General features: G+C 39.6%; 1 protein-coding gene across 1 annotated transcript; it reads right to left on the bottom strand.

The window, feature by feature from the left end:
- Positions 1 to 40: 40 nt before the first annotated feature.
- Positions 41 to 14206, bottom strand: LOC122819553 (ras-GEF domain-containing family member 1B-B-like). Its single transcript, XM_044096351.1, has 14 exons — positions 13998 to 14206; positions 6821 to 7345; positions 6599 to 6721; positions 6183 to 6320; positions 5774 to 5989; positions 5500 to 5574; positions 3592 to 3684; positions 2697 to 2799; positions 2339 to 2418; positions 2088 to 2183; positions 1907 to 2002; positions 1377 to 1500; positions 1217 to 1289; positions 41 to 1127 (listed from the first exon to the last, which is right to left on the bottom strand). The coding sequence occupies exons 2-14, from the start codon at positions 7337 to 7339 to the stop codon at positions 1094 to 1096; spliced, it is 1770 nt and encodes a 589-aa protein (XP_043952286.1). The 5' UTR covers positions 7340 to 7345; positions 13998 to 14206; the 3' UTR covers positions 41 to 1093.
- Positions 14207 to 15293: the final 1087 nt, after the last annotated feature.

The raw sequence follows: 15293 nt of genomic DNA on the forward strand, positions 1-15293 counted from the left end.
AAAGGTGTTTGTGTGTCTAAGGAAAAACAAAGAAACCACATATTGATATTCTGTTTATTCAAAAGAGAAAATGTCTCTTTCACAAAAAAAAAAAAATCTTTCATACAAGTACCCCCTGATAACATAAAAGATGCACAAGAATCTTTAAAAAAATATATAACAAAATGACACATTGAAGGCGTGCCTTTTAAAAACATGAAAAATGCATCATCACTTTCACTCAAAGCTGGATATTAAAGGTTCTCTCACAAATCTACAAGCGGGATAAGAGAGGCTGGAACATCTCTATACACACATACAGTTTTTACTTTACTCTAAACAAATACTTGTTTTAACATAATACATGAACTGGTGTTGTAAAAGCTTACCATCACAGAGCCAGCCAACCTGCAACAAGCTCATCGTGAAACTCATGGTGAGTAAAAGAGAACAAAAACACTTTTTAAGCTTCTGAGACAAAATACAACATGATTAGAAAGAATACAATGACTCATATGAGCTGGAGCCACAGAATACTATGATACACAGCACAGGGACACACACTCAGGTGCATTTTGTTTGCATGATGCTGTTGTCACTTACTTAATGTAGCTTTACACGGAGCCACATCACACGTTACTTAAATGCTGATAATAGTTACCACATGACTTTACTGTCCAAATTGAGATGGACTTGAAGGTACAGCCACATCACCGTGCACAAGCAACTTAAAGGCTGTAATTTATGACACAATTAATTCATCATGGCTCTTTCTGTCCATTGTTCTTATTCAGCAGCTGTAAACATGTTGAACTGGCATTTAGGAATACAAATCCATGCACATTTGTGCCTGTTGTCCATTTAGTGTGTTTAGATGCTTTTTGTTTTTTCTTCAAAAATCCTAGCTTCACAATGGAGTTATGTTTCTGGCACTTAAGTTTTTCTTTATGTAAAATTACTGGCACTCTTTGTAGTCCCAAAGGATTGAAACAAACTTCTTTATTGTTGATGATGCTTAAGCTGCATCCATTGTTCTGCAGGAGCACGCTTAGATCCAGAATGTAAACTTTGGCCTTGGGAATATAAATCGAAAGTATCAAGTAGAGAAAACTTCTTAAGAGCGGTTTTCTCGATGGAGAAGGGAAGATCTGGAAGATAAAACGAAGAAAAAGTTATTGTTTTCCATGTTGGCTTATTTCCCTATATGAATTATTTATCGAAATGTTCCTTCACCCACCTCAGAGATCTGCGGCTGTCTTTCTCCATGTTGTTTTCTGGTCCTTCGCTCTCATAGGAGGCCAGGTGCAGCTCTGCAACAATAACACAAATTCAGTTTCATTTCCCCCTTGGCTTACAAAATTGATAGTTGATGTGAAAGTGTTCTAATTTGTACTGACCGTCTTCAGTGTAAACGGACGTGGTGACCAGATACTGAAGAATGCGGCGGTCTCTGTCGAATGGACAAATTACCTGGCGCCAAACCAGGAACTCGCTCACTTGCTTCGCCAGCTCCCACAGTTTCTGTAAAAATGTCGCAAAAACAATAATCATGATAATGTGCATCAGGCCAGGAAATCTGCCCAGTTTCCACACATTGTAAAGGTTCGAATTCTGAAGATTTCCAGACACAAATGTTCAGAATTCTGTGTTTTTGAAAATTAATAACAAAGACAAAAAAAATCCCATATTACAAGTTAAAATGTCTTATTTCAATGGCAGATTATTTCATTTATAGTAAGTGCTTTTTCCATAAATATTAAGTAATTGTCTTAAAACAAGCTCCTACTTCTTGCTGAAGTTTCTTATAAGTTAGTTTTGCACAAGAAACTAGACTGTTTCTCATGCGATTCAAGAGCTCCTCCACAAGGGGGAGCTGTTGGTCTGCATGAGAAAGTCACTTTTATTTTGAAAAGTGCTTTGAACTGACCTCAAAGTTGATGTGTCCGTTTGACAGCCTGTTGGCGCAGCCTTCATTCAGGAAGTAGATGTCTTTAATGAGGAGGCTGAAGAATGGAATCACAATCTGCAGAAAGAAGTTTTAGTTATTCTAAATGTGGAAGGAGAAGGTTTTTCTTTCCCAATGAGCAGCACGCTCCAGGCTCCCTCACCTTCTCCTGGCTGCTATGTGCGGTCTCTGACCTCTGGGTGGCGCCACGGAGCGCAGTGCGGTAGTTGCTGAAGTTACTAGACGGGTCCATCTGGTGCTGGATGAGATCACACACATCGAACGTCAGCAGACAACAAAACCATGCTGACGACTCTAAGATCCACAGCCGAGCTGAAAACTAGAGCGTCTAATCTGCAAACTGCTGACGTGTGTGTGTGCGTGTGTGTGTGTGTGCGTGTGTATAATTCTGACCTCCAGGATTTCAAACTTGTCTGTGTTGACTTTATTCCAGGTTTTCTTCAGTCTGGCGACCGGACTCATGTTCATCCCAGCTGAGAGACACAGGAGAAAGCATTTAGAGACAAAGCTCAGCCTGCAGAGCTCCAGGCCTCCGCTAACTGAGTTTAGACTTCCCTAAACTGATTAAAGTCAGCCTAAACTCCAGCTGGCACTGCATTTGTTGGCTTTAGTCAATTCAGTGGCTCTGCTCTACAAAGACACCAAGGGAGTAACGGATGCTTTTTTCCCCCCCCTGCTTTCCATGTTTTACAGGAAAAATAACCAAAAATTACTGGTACAGAATCTTAATAAAAAGGGATCAAATACTCACTGATGATTGCCATGAGAGAGTTAAAGTTGCCGATGTTGAAACACTCCTGAGCCACATCAATGAAGAACTCTATGATCCGCGCTCTGTGTTTCTTCTTCGCTGGCTTGGATAAAAAGAAATAAAGAAAAAGATTTAAAATCTGCTTCTAAATATATGAAAAGCTTAATCTCCACTTAAATTTTCAGCATGTTTACATGCATATTCTCTCCATTGTTGGGCATTGTCAAGTTGTTTTGGTTATTTAAGTTTCAAAGAAGTAGTTTCAGTATTGTTTTAAAGTTTGAACAAACACCAACAAACCAGAAGCTTCATCAATAGATCAATAAATCCATCAATCAGCTACAGATACTTTTGATTTTCACTCTTTGTTTTATGTCTGGAGGAAGAGAAATACACAAATGCCATCATGGTTGGGATTGTTTTCTAATAAGTGCATTAGGGAAAAAACTAGCGATTATTTCAGTAATCAATTATTTTAACGTTTATTGGATAAAAAAACGTATTTTTTAATTTAATCACGTAAGCCTTTTTTATATCATGTCATGAATACATTGAAGGATACAAAAATGATATACCTTTTTAAATAAGAAAATGACTTCAGTAAATTTGAACCAGGTGAAGCTAAAACTTTGCCACTTTAGGAGCTTTGGGTAAAGCATATTTACAAATAAAAGTGTTTTTATCTTAAAAAAAAAAAAAAAAAAAAAGTATGTACATTTTGTATAGTTTTGGCTGAATTAACTTTGATTTGGCAATTGGTACCCCTTAAACCCCTAGAAATGGTAACATATGTGTTTTGTTAGTTTATATTTTTCTATTCACATTAAAATTATGCCCCTATAAGAATTAGAGATTGTTCTCTAACAACTAATTTGCTTGTTTGTGTGAGACATACCATGCAGATCTCTGTTGCCACCAAGTAGCTGAGCCTGTTGAACCAGCTGACGTAGGCCTCCAGGTTACTGGTTTTACATTTCCGGAAGAAACCCTGGAGAAGAAGAGAAAGACGCAATGAAACCAATGAACTGTTAGTAAACATTTAACTCTTCCAGAACCACACCAAGTAATGCCTGCATAAATACTAAACTAACTTCACTGGCAATGAATTATCTTTGTTTTAGTACTTCATTTTATTCTGTCAGAATAACAACTACAGAGCAGCTACATTGCAAAAAAGAAAAGAAGTGAGATTTTTTGCTGCTTCCATTCACTGCTGCTGTTTTATATTTGATTAGTTGCTAATTTAAGTATCGTGTTAACAGGGTCTGAAAAAATGAGATTCCTTGGGCGTGGTGTTCAAAATGTCATAATGTTATGTATAACAAATTATTTGATGTCTGAATGAATAAAAAGTCAATCATCAGTCTTTGGCAACTTCTCATTTGTTGTCTCAGTTTTGTTCTCTTAGAACATGTTCTCTTGTGTACATGTTTCTCACCTTCAAACATTAAAAAGAATTTAATTTGAACCAACAGCTGAAGTGTAATAAAAGGGATGATGCATGATCTGTAGTAAATAGTCTTCAACTAACTTCACAGAGAATAAAATTTTGCATCAGACTAATGTGGTTAAATTCTCATATGATGTGCCACATCTGCTTATTTCTTTAGTTTTCCCATAAATGTGACAAAGAAAGCTGCTGCTCTTCCATAACTTTCTTCCTTAATAGATCCTGTCGGCTTTTCTCACCCACACAATCTGCCACCGTCACACTCTGACGCGTCTCTTTTTACGTACATATGCTTTCTGGGTCCCCTGGCTTTTCCATTAAACATGTTGTTTCTAATGTGGCAAACCTGTTTTCCAAAGGTCCTCTTACATAAATAAACATGGTAAAAGCTGTGTATAAATAAACTGGACTCGGCCGTGATGATGCAATCCCAGAGGTTTGAGGCTCCACTAAAAGCTTACACAACACTGGCATCCCACTCCACTCCAATCTTCCCCCTCTCTACACCTCAGGACCCCTTTTTTAGTGACTCAACTGCTCTTTTACACAAAGTGGCTCTTATGCAACTGCAGCAAAGCAGGTGGGAGCACAGCAGCGGCAAAACGCCGACTGAGAACGACCCTTCAGCTGATTTCTAGGATCTCTCAGCATGGAAAAGAACCTTCTCTCCGATGAACCGAGACACACACACACACACAGCAAAAGGCTCTTTTTGTTCTCTTCCAGACGTTTTCAAGAGCTCAGACGAAAATAAAGCAGAAAGCCGAACAAGTCCCCTTCTATCTTCTACAAGAGTCTTACATGTGGTTTCTGTGGCAAATAAACTCAAACTGGAGATGACCACAACACTCAAAGCAGGCCCAGAACACGATCAAAAATCAAAAATCATATCAAACGGCTTAAAAATAACAACAATGTGTGGTTCGTCTGGGTCTGGACTTTGATGTAGATAATTATAAGCAGGTTATTTTCCTGTGTTTTCAAGCTTTCTTGAGAATAAAGCAGCCCTAACTCTAACCCTATCATTGTCTCCTGCCGAAACTGAAAACAAAATGAAACTGCTCCAGGCTGTCTGGTCTAAAATATGTGAAAATTTAACAAGACTGGATGAGAAATCACACTTGTGTGAAATATTTGGGCAGAAGCACACCACGACTCAATATCTAGCAAAAATATATCCAACCTTTGGTACATTTTATCACCTTAAAATACAAGCTTTAATGTATTTTATCTGGATTTGATTTGATGAACCCAAACTAGAAAATTAAATCAGCATTTTTTTTTTCTTCCATTTCACAAATTAAAACTATCTTGTGCTGCTCATTCACATAAAATGTTTCCACTCAGCGTTACCTTGTGGTTTTCCAGAGGATCCTTCATCGCAAAAGACTGAATAAACTCCTCAGGGCCAATGAAGCTCAGTCTATCCTACAGGCAGAGAAAAGTCAGAAAAAATGACAGTGGATGTAAAAGACGATATATCTATTCTAACTACTTTATGTGTCTGCTGTGTTAAAAACTGATAAAACATAAGAGTGACCGTCTGGCACCAAGCCCTAAAACAGAACTGCTAAAAGTAACCTAATTCTTATTTAACTGGTAAGTGGTTAGTTATCTGACCCCTTACCAGTTCAATGTGTGTCAGCTGCTGAGCGAGGATGAAAGGATCGTCGCACACGCTCAGTATGTCGGCCCTTTGAGCTGAAGCCTGTTTGGTCTTCAGCGAAGCGGGACGTTCCTGCGCCGCAGCGTTGAGCGCAGCTACGGCTTCCTCGTACTGACCGAGGGCGGACAGGCGTTTGATGAGACGCTGGGTCATCTGCTGCATGGCCCGCCAAGAATACTAGAGACACACATGAAGACACAAATGAACTAAATAATGACACTAATCTAGGTGTGGTTCCTACAGATAGATGGATGGATAAAATAGTTGATGGCTGGATGAAAAGAAGAAAAACAGGCCGGGTTGATGAAGGAGTGGTTGATGGTTGGATGGTTTGATGGATGGTTGGTTGGATAGCTGGTTGGATGCTTACCTCATCCCCTCGCGCTACGTGGAGCGTCATGTCCTTCAGGCATCGCATCATGCGGTCGTCTCTGAAGTCGTATGGAAAGGTTTCCGTCCACTCCGTCAGCAGCTGCACCAGTTTTGGCGCCACCTCACGGAAACGGATCTGAACATGTTGCAGACGGCACAGAGTCAGTCTAATGACGTCATGACGATCATTTAAAATCTGCTATGTGTGAATATGACTTCTTCTTTCTGGTATCTGGATTTGGCATAAATCTCTACTGCATTGCAGTGAGATCTCTTTCTTTCTTTATTCTCCTGGATTTGCAGGTTTGTTAGTGGGAGTGAAATTGTGTGGGACTAAGTGAAAGTGACAGTGTGTGAAATAAATAGACCTGCACGCGTGTACTTATTTGTGTGTGTGTGTGGAGGTCCACCCACCTTATCCAGCAGGGCATCTCCGGATCGCTGCTGCTCCACACACAGGTGACAAACCCTGGTCATGAGCTCATATGGGTGCAGGAAGAGGCGTGAACTCAGCAGGAAGGTAAAGACATATGACCTCTGAAGATCAGGAAGCAGAAATAAGTCAGGATTCTTCTGCAACAACTACAAAATTTACTGCATAATCCTTAAAAAAAAAAAAGTAGAACTGCAACATACATCGGGGTAATAATCCACAGTGGGAACCAAGTGCTGGATCAGAGCCTCAAGAGAAGCTGAAACCAAGCTGTTGTCATGGTAACACATCTCTCCATAGCTGGTGGCGACGCCGTGACCGTAGAGTCGAGCTTTCGCCGCGGCCCCGTTGTTCCGGCAGGAGTGTTCACTGCTGCAGCTGCTGCTCGTGTGGCGGTACGCTCGGCCCGGACAGGAAGTGCTGTGCTGGCGAGGGCTGTGGGGCTGTGGCGAGGAGTACGGGTTCTCCGAAATGGTGCAGCTGCTGCCGTAATGGTGCTCCTTGGAACTCACAGAGGAGACGGAGGTGGTCCGATACGCGCTGTGAGGCTGTGGCACGTCGTAAGGGTTTTCGGTTGGGGAGTAGGGGCCGTTGTAGTTGTTGTCCCTGGACAGTTTCGGAGCAGAGCCGCTGTGGTACGGGCTCGGAGGCTGAACGTGGTTGTTGTTGCCGTACGACGGGCAGGAGTTGAACTTTCCTGCGTAAGGGGTTGTTGGGGGCATGATCACCTTTAGAAGGAAAGAAGAAACACAAATATGAAGATGTTAGAGGTGGGCACTCATACTAAGCATGAATCTGCTGATGTAAAGCAGGGGCTACTTTCCACTTTCACCACATGCTTGCTCAGGATAAAATATCTCCATACAGTTAGCTGGGCTTCCATAGATAGACAGCTTTAAACCAAGTGGAGAAGGAAGTTGAGCTCATGTCTTTTTCAGAGGTTTCATTTCACTTTTTTCACTGGTTCTTGATGCAGAGAAACGGGTTTTTAAAAGGGTTTAATTCGTTTGACACAATGCAGTGTGAAAGAGAACCACACCAGCTGAAAATTTAACAAATGTTGCAATCTTGGTCACCAACTGAACAGAGTGTATCGAGCTATCAGGTGTGAAAACACCCTACGGGTGGTTAAAGAGCATTGAGGTCACAGTTGTTGTAAAATGGAGCCATAAAAAAGAAAATAATTGAGTTGAATTAAATAAAAGACGATAAATTAACTTTCATATCTGCATTTTCGGCCCCAGATATGTTTAGAACGTTTTTGTTTTTAGAACCATGTTGTAAAATCAACATAAAAAACATCTATTCTCACACTTTTTATGCTATGTTAGAAATACATGAGCAAAAAGGGGAACTAACCCTGCATTGTGAAGCCGTGTAAAGTCCTCGCCCTATTTTTTTTCAATCGGTGGATATGTTGTGGGTGGAAGGGTGGAGTATATTTCAAAAAAAATAATTAGCAGTCATTTTCAAACACTGTTTGAGGGTGAGATATCCACAGTCAATATAAGCAGAATCAGACAAGTTTCTAAGAGGTGTTGAAGGAAGTAAATTTACATCAACTAATTCCCTTTTTATCCAAAACCATCATATTTCTTTTTTATGGTGAACCATTTCCTCAAAAGCCACTGCTGCTGTTTTAAATTGTGGGGTTTTTTAGGTTTAAGACTGGCTTAATTGCAGTAAGGCAGAGTTATAATGACACGTTCTCACCACATCATTTAATCCAGCTTTATTTAATGTATTACTTTTGTAGTTAGCCGACTATCCTTCAGTCAACATGAAGACAAAGCTATATCTCCTGTAGTGCTGTAGATTTCCTGGTGTTATAGTATCCCTGTCCACCTCATTCCCCGGGAATGTGGTTGATGTTTAAACTGCGTTCAGCTATTGTGAAAATATCTCACTCTGTCTCTCAAAGCGGAGACTCAGCAAGTGTCTGTGACGATAATCGCACCTAATCGCTTAATTTTAGATCTCCTCTATTTGTTATTTGGTGTTATCGACGCTTTATAAATCCATCTCTTTTGGAAATGTTTCTCCAACCAGTCAATTTGTTGGGAATTTTACAAATGAGCTTGTAAGAAATGTCTGCTCCACCCTATTTCACTGTATCTCTTACCACATTCTTGAAGTGAACTTGTTGGCAGTAGTGCAGCATGTGGGCGGAAAACATCATGACAAATGGATGATCTCTCAAGTCAGCAATGATTTTCTGTCTTAACAGCTAAAATAATTGGACCTGAGGTCGGCAAGCTGATTCCAGATCGCCAGTGGAGCGTGCTTTAGCACTGGAGCCATCTTTATTCTGCTACTGTCCATGAATCGCATGCATATACGTCTGGAACGTTTGGCACACACACATGCATGTGCCAGAAAACAGAAAACCCCGCAGGAATCCAGCAGAGTTTTGTTTGTCCATTCCTGCGCCAACTGTGGAGTCTGTTTCAGCCAACATCTTACACACTCTCTCACACACCCTCGTCCACAGTGGCGCCTTGCCCCGATGCCAGTATAATCCAGACTCGTATGCACAAGTCACACACAAATGCAAGACGGGAGGAGCAATGCAAACATGCAAACACACACACAGTCACAAGGATACCGCAGCTTCTGGCATCCTGCCTGAGGAGGCCTGTCCAACTCTACGTTCTGTGATCTCAGCCTGCTGTTAACCTTCTGACTCGGTTAAAAGATCACAGCGTTTTTACCGAAAAACAAAGTCAAAAACGTTAAAAGTTGAGATAACGGTCCAATGGCTAATATTTCCTCTGTGTCTCTGTGTTTATGTTTTCAGAGGGGTAACACGTCTCGGAATTTGAAACCAGTGGCGATTTTTCCAGACCCACTTCCTGAATAGTTGACCCCGTTTTGGGTTGTTGTGGCTTCCACGCTGCGGTGCTGAAATTGCACTCTTTCTAAATCATAGGTTGGATTCCTTTTCGGACGGCATCGGGAAAATAGCTTCATATTAAAGGGGATTGTTTGCATTCGCTCGCTTACAAACTTTGAAACTGCAGCCTTATGGGTCGGTTTGATGTGGGTAGACAGAAATGCAGAAAACTCTTCCTCAAGTATTACAAACACACCAATCATTGTTTTGTGGGAAATTTGCAATAAACTTTTTTTTTTTTTTGTAAATCTTTGATCTGTCGATACTGACTGAAAAACAATTCTGATTTTTCTGTATTCTTATAACCTCCAGCCACAGTCACAAATTAATTATTTATATTTTAGAATCAGAGGCGATCTCACAAAGTTTGCTGTTAAACTACATTTTGAGTACATTTCAAATAAAGACCAATTTTAAATAAAGACATTTTCAACTGTCCTAGCATCTTTGTGGTTAGCATGGTTAGCATTCAGCAGCAAAAGATGGAGATTTCCCAAAAGATTCCAACATTTCCAGATAGAGTGTGCCCCATTACGCACATATTTTGAAAACAACATCACTTTGGTTTGTTCAGCCTTTCTGTTATCACCTGGAATTCTTGCTCTCTTTCATAAGAGGTACATTTTCCACACCAATATTGAAAGAGTCTTCTCCAGGTAACTGTATTGATACCAAAGAGTTTTGTTTTTCCTGATAGAAAACAGACTAGAATTCAGAGTTTCAAACGCTACTTTCTCACTAAATTTTTCCATACAGATCTAAAGTAGTTAGCATGCATTTTGAAGTCAGTTTTGATTGATTCAAACAGTTATGTGCTTTTTGTAGTTTTCCTACTGTTTTGCATACCTTTCTCTTCTGATGCACCATCTTTAAGGTTTCCACGTTCAGCGTGGTTTCAAAACAAGCACAGTGCGTTGCTGAGACCAACGAGGTGGTGGGGGTTCTACAACAATAGAGGCATTATCTCTCCTGTCATGGCATTAACAAAAACACAAAAACCCCCAGGAGGAGATCAGAAGAGATCAGAGCACATTGGACACACACAGCAGCTTTCACACACTCTGGCTCCTAGGATCACTTTTCAATCAGTTGTACGAGTAAACCTTAGTTTGAGCCAGAAAGTCAGAGTCTACTCTTAATGTTTAGGTGCTAATGTAAATGTCTGTGTGCTCTTGGGAAGAGGAGTACCTCCAGACCAACATGTTGACTTAAGCGTTTTGCAAACCTCAAGGACAGACAGCAGCAACTCCAAAAATTGGGCAAAACAGACATTGAGGTTTCACATTTATGCACACACAGCACTGACCGACAGCAAAACTTTGCACTCATGAAAAATTGCATGCAAACAGTCTGCGGCTAGCTCGGTCATTCTGACTTGAGCTTATTCAAAACAAATTGACTGTACATGCTGACCAAAAACAAAAACAAAAAACTGTTTGTGCAGATATTCCCAAGACTTCCAGTCAAATTAAAATAAAAAAAGCAACTCTCATCCTTTTAATCACGTGTGAAGCTCTATAAAGTCTGGATGCTTATCTGAAAGTAGAATACAGTTCACTTAGTACGATAGAAACTTGTGCTCATCATAGGCTGAAGTCCAGCATGAAGCCCAGGTTAACACACACCGAACATTTGGGAGGTTTTTGGGACAGAAGGAACAGCCTGCATCTGATAAGAGTAGCTGTAAAACAGTTTGTCAGAGTGGAACAGGCCAATGTAGAGAGCTGCTATCTCTACTGAACTCTGCACCTCACGTACTTTGACACCAATAAGACAACAACAGGTATAAGGTGTGAGCAAGAAAGGCATTCAAGACTGGAGCACATTCCTAAATCAGACTTGTTAACCTGGACTTAGATCACGTGAATCCTTTGCCATCCATATTGCAAATGATGGTTTTACATGTGCTGCACAAGTATCCAGAAAACAGAAAGGAGCTAAAGTTTCACGTTGAAATTTCTCTAATATCACTGTCTGTCATTCAGGTTATGCAAAGAAAGACTAAAGTGCACAGTGATGTGATTAATTTTCATATAAATACGTTTGGTTACACCCAGATATGCTCTCAACCACTAACAGATTCATTTGTATATCTAATGAGATCTGGGTAGAGCAAACAAAACTGCTAAGTGAAGCTATTTCGAGAAGAAAACGAAACCAAGAATAGATCTCAGCCACCATCTTTGTTATAAGGTCAAAAGAAAAGCTCAGAGGTCAAAACGCATACATTTACTAGTTTAGCAAGTTCTTCCTGCTCCTCCTGATTTTGGTTTTTCACTCGCTGTAACTCTGCTGAATTAAGTTAAAAGGTTCAAATCAGGAGTAATCTTTCAAGGTTTTGGTTTCATTCCAACAACTGATGCACTAAACAATCAGCCAGTGATCAAAATCATCCTTTTTTTCTTTTATTAGCAGGCTGGATATTGACATCCTTGGTTTTTATATATTTTTATTAAACTTCTGGTTTAATAAAAGCCCACTTATAATTGAATAGACATCCATTTTAAATGCGGTCTTTTAAAACAAGGTTACTGAACGTTGCTTTAACAGCCCCGGTAACTCTCACAGCCGATTCATCGTGCAGCTTTCCCACGTCATTCACGTAGCGGGAAAAGTGCTCTTCTAAAATAACGAGGAAACAGCCCAGAGCCCAAACAAACGCTTGAGGAAGCGTGTGGGTCAGAAGGGGGATCCTGCAGCCACTTTAGGCAGACCCAGTGACCACTACAACAATCTGATAAAGGAACCAGAGCCCAAACCGGATTCACGGATAAACTGGTTATCCAGCAGTGCATTGAAGCAAGGGATACCTAGTGGTTTCAGGTTGGTGTCACAAACACACCTGCTGCTTGGATCATTTGGTAGGCTAGTACAGTATTAACCCAGACAAAAAAAGGATAAAGACACTTTATCTCCTCAGCTGCAGGGCTCTAAGCTCTCACACACAGAGTTTATGTTGTCTACAAATCTAATTCAGTGCTCCTAAAAATAATTAGAAAGAAATCTAGCTTTCCACTGGGATTTCTCTAACTTTCTTGGCATTTGAGTTCAGAACATCCATTTGGTTGGAGCTTGTATATTCAACAAATCATGAAAGTTGCTTCACATTTAGCAATGTGGTCATGTCGGGGTTTTTTTTTTGGATATCTAAAAAGCTTAAAAACCAAAACAATCAATGAACTGGACAAGAAGTTATCTCAAACTAAAGACAGATGACAGCATCCAGTATAAATCAGTGTAAAATTTAACCAGACAGGAGGATCGTTTCATTTTAACCTGTTAGATAATAGAATAAGGAATAGTGTCTGAAAACATTCAAATTCCGTATTTTTCCAGACATTTCAAGACTGTAGGAACGCCTCAGATCGTTTGTCACAAAGGTTTCTAAAAGCTTGTTGAAATTTTTACTTCTTTTAATGAGATCTGGAGTGACCAGAGCTTTGTTTACAGTATGGACCACACACACAGCACAGACCGTCTCCCACTTGTTTCTGCACATTGCCAGAAAAGCTAAAATATTCTACACAATAAGTACATGAGGAGTATTATTTACTTCATTCTATTTCTATTTTTGCTTAAGTCTTTACATTAAAGTAAATGTTACATAAAACTGAAATCCTGTATTTTATATTACTTTTATAGATTATACAGTTTTTCTGCAACTTTTGGCAAGGTAAATTAAAACAAATTAAAAACGCTTATCCTTTTATTTAATTTCAACATGAATTACATAAAATCACAAAACTTATTTAATTACTACAGGGAACATTGTAACTTTATTTCAATTCGTTTGTAGTAACAATAACTAAGGTTAACCAATAATTTGAGATGGTAGTTATGCTGCCTGGAGCGAAAATGCTTGGAAGGTGCTTGAAGCTGCCAGATTACAGCTAATGAAGGAAGGAATAAAGCTTTTATTTTAAAAAAAACAGTCTGGGCAAACATCAAGCTTCACACACATTTTCCCATTTTTTTTCCCTACAGAGACATGCACACACACTCAAAATCTGTAAGTTTCTCTCACACACAGCAGACCACACGCCTGTTCCACATTATGAGCTTCTTACTGAGTCATAACACAGTTAAAAAAAGTAGAGGCTGACTGTAGAGAAACCATGCTGTGCAACCACAGGTGCTGGGTGAGTAATGTTTGCTTCTATCCGACTGCCAGCCTAATTATAAACTCACATGGGCGGTAAACAATAACAACAACAAATGCCGTGACTCCACAGGGAAGAAATTGGACATTATTGTTATCACCTAGAGAGGCTAAACTTTGCATTTGTCTTTCAAAGAACCAAAAACTGTTAGAAACATGTTGATATCACACTGTTTTTAGGATGTCCAGTCCTTTTGTGATACTTAATATTATTTAAATGTATGCAAGTACGTTGTCTAAGAAAAAAAAACAATTCAAGTAAAAACTATTATGCGGTAGGTGAAGCTAAATGTAGACATAACGCTTAAGCAAAAAGAAAAAAACTTACCTCTTACTTATGGCGCTCAAAGTCCGAATAAAAGCGCTTTAACTCGAATAAGAACTATGTCTATCTAAACTATCTATAGAATCTTCCACACTATCGCTAAAAAGATCACATAAGTCTATCAGCAATGTGTCCGTATGGCACTCTCCTTCATTGTGTGTCTCCGCTCCTGATATTTGAGTCAATTATTTGAACCAGCAGGGCTGTGTTGACTGAGCCCCACAAAGCGAAACGTATTCAAATGACTTCACTAGAGCCGGGAAAACCAGCCAATCAGCGGACAGGGGCGGCAGCCTCAAAGGAATACACGAACCAATACTTGTAGAGCTGGCACGAAAATCGAAATCTACAAAGATTCTGATTGGCTGAGTGTCTCCTCGGTTAGTTCTGTGTTTTCAGGGCTTGCAAGAGGAGCTGGTGTTTTTGTTGGAGAGCTGAAATATGGAAGGTGTAAGGTTTCCCCCCAGGAATGCGTTTCTGTGTGTGGATGTGTGTTGGTCTCGGTGGCTTACGAGTCAAAAAGCTGTAAATGAAGCAGCCTATAAAGAGACAGACCATCAAAAACTACTGCATAACTGTAATACAGAAGAACAATGTTTACAAAATAAATATTTCAAAGTAATGTGGATTGTATGTAGCCCCCCTGAGTACTTTGTGGAACCGCCTTTTTCAAAACAGTTTTTATTCATTTTCCATTTTAATGAACCAACATTTTTAAACATATTAACATTCAAAAAAGAACAAGACAAAAACAGAAACAAAACTCCACCCTATCAATAAGACATGGTAAATACTGTAGATAGACTGAAATACTAGTAAATGCTTTACACGTTTCATCATAAGTCTTTGTGGTTCATTTTATTCAATCTGTAATTGTACTTCACAATACTAATAGTCTTTTCATGGAACTATCTGAAAGTGAGGACCATGTTTTACTGCAATTACAGCTGTAAATCTTGTAGTTTTGCCTTGACCAGGTCAAAAAAAAATCTGTATAAAAGTTTATGAAGAGGTGTTAAAACATTATGGTCTCTAATCAACAGACCTTAGATGACCATCGGTTTTCCCTCACTGCCTTCTGCAGGGCTGTGTTAATGGAGTGAATTGCATCGAGATTTCAGCACAAGTTTTTTGAAGCAATTTTCTGCATATAGGTGCTCTTTACTTCTTCACTTTACAATCACTGGAGCATTTGTTAAAAAGGGAAACATGCTAATTTTCAGAACTCTATTAATTTCCAAGATTCCACCTTTCTATGACAGATCTTTACTTATGTCAAACTATTCAAAGTTATGTTGA

The sequence above is a fragment of the Gambusia affinis genome, linkage group LG17 (assembly GCF_019740435.1).
Source record: "Gambusia affinis linkage group LG17, SWU_Gaff_1.0, whole genome shotgun sequence".
Taxonomy (NCBI): Eukaryota; Metazoa; Chordata; class Actinopteri; order Cyprinodontiformes; family Poeciliidae; genus Gambusia; species Gambusia affinis.

Bases quoted from the DNA above. Each gene is read 5' to 3' on its own strand.
- LOC122819553 (XM_044096351.1), bottom strand. From the start codon at position 7,339: ATGCCCCCAACAACCCCTTACGCAGGAAAGTTCAACTCCTGCCCGTCG. The intron at 5,990-6,182 runs GTAAGCATCCAA...GTGTGTCTCTAG, and splicing joins ACGTAGCGCGAGGGGATGAG to TATTCTTGGCGGGCCATGCA. The intron at 1,290-1,376 runs GTCAGTACAAAT...TTATTGTTGCAG, and splicing joins GTCCGTTTACACTGAAGACG to AGCTGCACCTGGCCTCCTAT.